Source organism: Phalaenopsis equestris, unplaced genomic scaffold (assembly GCF_001263595.1).
Source record: "Phalaenopsis equestris unplaced genomic scaffold, ASM126359v1 Scaffold000932, whole genome shotgun sequence".
NCBI classification, from domain to species: Eukaryota; Viridiplantae; Streptophyta; class Magnoliopsida; order Asparagales; family Orchidaceae; genus Phalaenopsis; species Phalaenopsis equestris.
Window position 1 is genome coordinate 843,842 of NW_018165371.1, and position 6,914 is coordinate 850,755.

Sequence of the window (6,914 nt, forward strand, 5' to 3'; positions counted from 1 at the left end):
TATATATATATATATATATATATATATATATATACATACACACACACACACACAAAGAGAGAGAGAGAGAGATATTTCAATTTTCATTTGCACAAATCCACTAATGCACAATAATTCATCTTTTAAATACGTATTTTTAAATGATTATGGAGTTCTTTTTCTTGTATGGGTCTTGAGATGTTGATAAATGATAATTCCAAGTTATGTGCTTTGGTGTATGCTTTTTGGAAATCAAATAGCTTTATTGGTCAACATTTGTTGAAATAAGTGAAAGTTTAAAATAAAGAAATATTTAAACATTAGCCATATTGCTTTTTTGTTTTAGTGGTATGATAGTAACAAATATCACTCATTATATGAAGTGATATTTTTGTGTGAGATTTAAGTATCTTTGACCTATTTTATGGAAGAATGGATTTATAAATGAGGATATAACTTCTTGAGTAGGGCTGTCAAAAAAGCTCGTTGTTCGCGAACAGCTCGTGTTTGGCTCGCTCGTTAAGTAAACGAGCCGAACACGAACAAGTTTTTAAAGCTCGAATTATAAACGAGATAAAAAAAATTATATAATTATTTATATAATAATATATTACTCATATTATTTACATAATAATATATTATATATATTTATATCTATGTTTAAATCATAATTGCTCTTGTGGTACTGTAGTTATGTGCCTTGTTTTGCATATATTTGATCCAGGTTCGAATCCAACACTCTACATCTATTTTTTCAATTTAATTTTAACGAGCCAATTTCGAGCCGAACACGAGCCGAACACGAACACGAATATATAAATTGAGTCGAACACGAACACACTGTTCACGAATAGGTTTCGAACACGAGCCGATTTCGAACATGAGCAATTTCGAACGAGCCAAACACGAGCCAAGCTCATTTACAACCCTATTCTTGAGTTGATGCTTGTATTGCAGAATTAAGAATTTTTATATGATATGGTAAAATTAAAAAGATAAATTGAAGAATGATTATGTTTTAGAGGGTTGATTGGAGTAAACATGTATCAAAGATGGATGGTTAACAATGTAGGATTTTGTTGGATATGTATAATGAATGATAGAAGATGCATGGATATCGTAATTCATAAACCCAACCCCAACTATGTTTGAATATGGCTAATGATGATTATGATGGATGAATGCATACCAATACTAAACCCACTTGGTGTTTTGATTGAAGTATTTCCATATCCCTAATGTTATGCTTATCTTTTATTAGATTTGAGGTAGGTTTTGTTTGTTAGTGTTGTTGTTAACCATGAAAGGAGAATGCCGATTTTTAAATTTTAATATCCTTGTGGGAACTATATTGGGTGGAATTATTGTTGGATGTGTTTGGATAAATTTACTATCATTAAAGGTTTAACAAAATTTATGGTTGCAGAATTGGTTTCCATCTTAGAATAATTCAAAAAAATAGAAGGTGCTTGTAAACTACTAAATTGGGTACTAGCAGTACATTTCTAGAACCTTCAAAGCTGATTTTGTGAGGTGATTTGTGATGGCAAGACTATGCATGGATAAGTCAAATCTTCATTTTGAGCTTATGATCTTCATGTTGACCCTTTACTTGATTTATAGGATTTTGTGGATACCAGGTCAATATACTGCATGTAGAAACCCGTATCAGTTCATGATTTTAGCTGGCATTATGCTGATAGGAGCTTAGGCTCATTTGGCTGCTTGAAGTTAGAAAACTTGCTTGGACAAACGGTGAATTCACTTGATCTTGTCATCAGGTTGAATGCTAGTAGAAGTCAATACTGATTTTAAAATTAACAACTCTTTTAAAATCTCTAAAAAATGTTGAGTTTATTTTCATACATAACGAGTGAAAGAAGGAATCGTTTCTCTAAAGCAACCAACTGAGTCGTTACTATAGTTATGATACCTTTAGTTGATTCTCTTAGCAATAAACATGAGCTCAAATCTGTTAAATAATGACTTGTGTTCTTATATGTAAGTACACCCATTTTATCATATGCCATCTTTTAATTGAAATTAATCATGTGTTCAAATTTGCTTTGTTAATGAGCTCCTGTCCATTAATTAGCATATTCGTGATAAAACTGTAAGCTCTTGGATTTTCTTTCATATTTAGGTTGCCTTTAAGACCAAGGTCTTCCACCCAAATATTAATAGCAACGGGAGCATCTGTTTGGATATTCTGAAGGAACAGTGGAGCCCTGCACTGACCATTTCGAAGGTACAGAGTTTCATTCGGCTATTAATGATTGTTGCTCTTCACGATAATATTTTAGCTGTTTTTCAGTCTTGTCAGGGATTTGAACTTCGAGGGCTGGAGCCCTACAGAATTGTTTTACTTCCAGTAATTTTTTTTTTCTTGTAAAATTTTGTTAAAAATTACGTGTCAAAGCGAGCTACTATCAGAGCACTTTATGCTTGTTATATTATTATTATGGGGTTTCCAAGCAACCTATTATCAGTGGCAGCGAAGATCTTCATTTTCTTTTGGGAAAATATTTGCAATTAAATTGACATCATTATCCTTTTCTTCCCTTCTATTTGTTGTTTCTGTGTTCAAGAATGCAGCGGTGGGTTTTATTCATTTTATATCTATGGGGAATATATATATATATCTTGAATTTTAGGTGTCTACATAGGGATTGAGTGGTATGTAGGTAAATCTTCTGTTTATTTTTTCTCAAGTCACGGAAGAAAATATTTGGCTTCAGAATTATTGTTCACATCCTACTAATTTTATCATCTTTTGTTGATAAACAGGTCCTGCTATCTATCTGCTCGCTTTTGACTGACCCAAACCCGGATGACCCACTTGTGCCTGAGATTGCTCAGATGTATAAGACTGACCGATCCAAGTATGAGGCCACAGCTCGCAACTGGACCCAGAAGTATGCCATGGGATGAAAGACACTCAGCCACTCCAATCCACCTCTTCGTTTAGATTGATTAGATATTCAATTTCTTTTTTTTTTCCCTGAAAAACGATGGGTTTCATCTTTGTTGTGGTTCATGCGCTGCTGTCAATTGAATACCAGGCTTTCATTCACACTCTCCAGTTAACTGGATTTCGTAACTTTAAAATTGCTTAAGTTTTAAACTTTTTCATACTTGCGTTACTATCCTCGTTTTTTCAATTGTTCTTTTTAAATTGGGAATATCAAAAAGCTGATTTATGTGGTGCGTGAGCCTTATACCACTCATGTAACTTATGCCGTATCTGAAATCCTTGGCATTATTATTTTTTTTTGGAAAAAAATATATGTATATCACACAATTCTTATGTATTTACATATCTAACACACTTTGATATTCATACTTATATCATTTTGGTGTCATAAATATATGTATGAAATTATACATTTAACTTTTAAAAAATGACGGTGATTGTGATATTTTTGATGTAATGTTAAAGATTTGAATGACATGTAGTTAAATATGGATGTTTAGATGTTAGTTATGTAATTATATAAGAATTGATATGTGTGCATGTCCTTTTTTTTTGTTTGGCAAATATGCGTGGCATAACATTATTAATTTAAATTTAAAATCAAATTGTAATTTAGACAGTTGACCAAATTTGCTAAATGATATATAGGGGTGTAAAAGTGTTGAGCTTGAGCAAATTCAGTGCTTGTTCATTCTTAATGTCCAATATTTGCCATAAGATGGGTCAATCATATCAAGTAATATATGAATAAAGAGCAAATGTCAATCACACAAAAAATTGTCAAATTTTTATAGAAAGGGAAGTTCTAGTTTACTAAACTTTTGAATCTAATTAGAAGTGTAAGATGTGCAAATAGTAGAGCTTTTGAAATCTTAGAAGGCATAAAACTAAATTAAATCTTGTTGAAGTTTTTCAAGATAAAAGTTCAGTGATTTAATGATGTTTTTCCCATGAAATATCACATTATTGTTGACAACTAGGGAAAAATTCTTAATATATATCTAGGTTATAAGAAATGTTGAAAATCATATTAATTAACTATGCAGTTGTTTCCAGGAATCCTCTACTCCCTATTTAGGTTGCAGTATTCTAGTGATAATATGTCTATTTCATTAGGCTATTGTGTGTTAATCTATTTGTTCTTCTAGGTGATGGTTATAAATCTTGAATCAAAAAGGATTTTAACATCATATTGGGTCATATTCGAAGTAAAATAAGATTAGCAAGCTATTAACACATAAAATTTAATTATAGAAAAGAAGTCCCTAGGATAAAATGAGAAAACTATGTGCCTTACATCAAATGAGTATAAAAATGAGATTAAGCACAATGCATAAGAAAACAAAACACTAAATTGTTATGATGTGCATAAAAGGAAAAACAATGCAAAAAGCACAAAAAACTCACATTCCAACCAAACGATCCTTACAAACATTGTAGTCCTTTATTAAATACATGTTTTTCGTAGATCCCTCTCATGCGGCTGCACTAATTTTCTCCTCACAGCCTCTCCTTGCTCTTAAAAACAAACATAGAAATCTTCTTCAAAGGAAAAGTAATGGAGAAAACCCTAGGGTTTATAAGACTCCTTAAAGAACAAGAAAAAAAGTCAAACTCTGATATCCCAAAAGTCCTTAATTAACCCATATTATGTATGCATATAGCTCTTGTCAAAATCATAATGGAAAAACTGGCCAATTTAAGCCTCAATGGTCGCGGCGTAGCTACACCCATGCTTGACGTAGTTTCACAGCTAGCCTAACGTAATTACGCTGGACCAATTGCAAGGATGACGTAATTATGCTGCATAATGATGTAATTACGTCATGTCAACATTCTTGCATGCTTCATGTTTTGCCTCTGCAACACATCATTACCCCTTGTAACCTACAAAATACCGTCAAGAAAGTGTAAAATTATGATAAATATAGAAGAAAAATATGATATTTAAAGCAAAGAAATCACGTAAATTTGAGTTGTATTGATTCCCTTAAACTTACTCATTATTTGCCCTTAAATAATCTCATATCTAACTGGGACTCAAATAATGTTTGTAGCTCATGTGAGATTTTTTGATATTCTAATAAGATTATATAGGTCTAAGAAAATAAATGAAAATATCATTTCGCGTCGGATTCTCATTAAATTCCAATAACATAGTCTTTTCCTTAATTCTAAAATCTCTTAATTTTTAATATATATAATATTTAAGTATTCAATTAAAAAGATTTTTAAGCCTTTTTGTTTTAGAAAGAAAGTAGACTTTTTTTATTTTTCATGCTCAAGCGCATACTTTTCAAAAATGATTGGGCGCTTCTTTTTCTTTTGACTTTTCTTTTGAACTTATTGCATTGCACAATTTTTTCTTTTTCTTTTTTTCCTTTTGAGGCTCAAAATTATATTTAATTTGACTGAAAATTATTATATCTGGTCGAGCATATTTCTTTTAAGGTTTTGAAATGTTTAGTTTCTCCCAACTTCTATTCCTTCAAGGCTCCTTAACACGAATTCCCAAATATTAAAATTCATTTAAAAGCTAAGAACTATTAAATTGTTTGAGGTGAAAATTCAAATGCTTCAATTTCTCTGGTTAATTTTATACTCTTCTAATTGTTTCGTGACTTGTTAGTGTTTAGATATAAGTTCTTAAAGTGGACTCAATTATTAGGATATTATTTTTAACCCCCTTTAATGAATATTTACAGTTTAATGAAATTTTTATCTAATCCAGTTAAATTATCAGGCTTTTCATCATGAGTCACTATTCTAAAGTATGATCAGCAACTTATATTCGTGAATTACTCTCGGGCAAGTGTACATGCATAACTCTCTCCCCCAAACTTGTTTTATCTTATGCATTTCATATGAAATGTGAAAAGAATCTAGCATGCAAAAATAAAGACTCTAAATCAGAAAACATATCACATCAAAACAACACATGGAGATCAACGAGTGTAACATATAATTGTGCAAAAAAATAATATGAGTTTACATCAAAGCATCAACATGCAAAGTCTAAATGTGATAAATCCACTCAACTTGGGGCAAGATTTCACCAAACTAACATGATAGTTGATAAGTATACAAATCATACACTTAAAATTAAATTCAAATCAAACTCGATGCAAATTTCAAAGTGAAAACATTCCCAAAGCATATAATGTTTGGGTTGCTTCCCAAGATAATAATTGATTTAAAGTCTTTAGTCAAACTTAAGGTCAAAACAATCCTAATATATTTTTTTATTTAGGCCCAAAATTTCATTTCAGTAATTCCTAATCAATTACCCAATATTTTGTTTGCCTTAGAATTTTCTCTAAATCTTCCAATTTTGAAATTTATTACAACTTCTCAGTCAATTTAATGACAGTGCTAAAGGGTATGTAGGGGGTTGATTCAAATTATAATTCACAAGTGTGTTTTCTAGATACAAAATCTCCCAATTAAATTTTTTCTTTGCATATAAGTATCCCCCCACCATCTACAAGAAATGGTTCCCTAGGAGACGTTCTAGGGTTTCCATTCTGCCAATTTTATTTGTTAGGGCTTACATTCGTGTGAAACGACCACACAAATAATTTGGAAGATGTGAGGATTTAAGTTGTGACAAACGACAACTTCGGAATCCTAAGATGAGTTAGGGCTTATATTGTATAGTAGAGCTATGCAAAGTCCTAAAGATAAGGTGAGGATTTACTTTGCATAAGCAAGAAACCTAAGTCCTATGAATTTGTCATTTAAGTCTAAGGAAGGAATATTGGTTTAGCTGGGGAAGACAGATTTTGCTGTTAAGGATGGTCGTGCTGCCCACCATGCTAGCTCCAAGCTCCTCACCGCGATGAGTTTGAGTTTTCTAGTGTGTTAAGTTATAATGTCAAATCAGGTGGCCCTATGATTGAAGTTCTTTAAATTTTATAGGGGCATGTTAAAGTTGATTAGAGCGACACCGGTTAGGATCCTA

At 31.5% G+C, this 6,914-nt stretch overlaps 1 protein-coding gene across 1 annotated transcript in view; it reads left to right on the plus strand.

Moving 5' to 3' along the window:
• The window catches only part of LOC110032371 (ubiquitin-conjugating enzyme E2 8-like), a 28,412-nt gene extending 25,306 nt beyond the window's left edge, over positions 1–3,106 (plus strand). The window contains exons 4-5 of the mRNA XM_020735987.1: positions 2,123–2,227; positions 2,767–3,106. Of these exons, the coding sequence (XP_020591646.1) occupies positions 2,123–2,227; positions 2,767–2,910 (249 nt within the window). The 3' untranslated portion in view covers positions 2,911–3,106. The remainder of the gene's footprint in view (positions 1–2,122; positions 2,228–2,766) is intronic.
• The last annotated feature ends 3,808 nt before the right edge of the window (positions 3,107–6,914 follow it).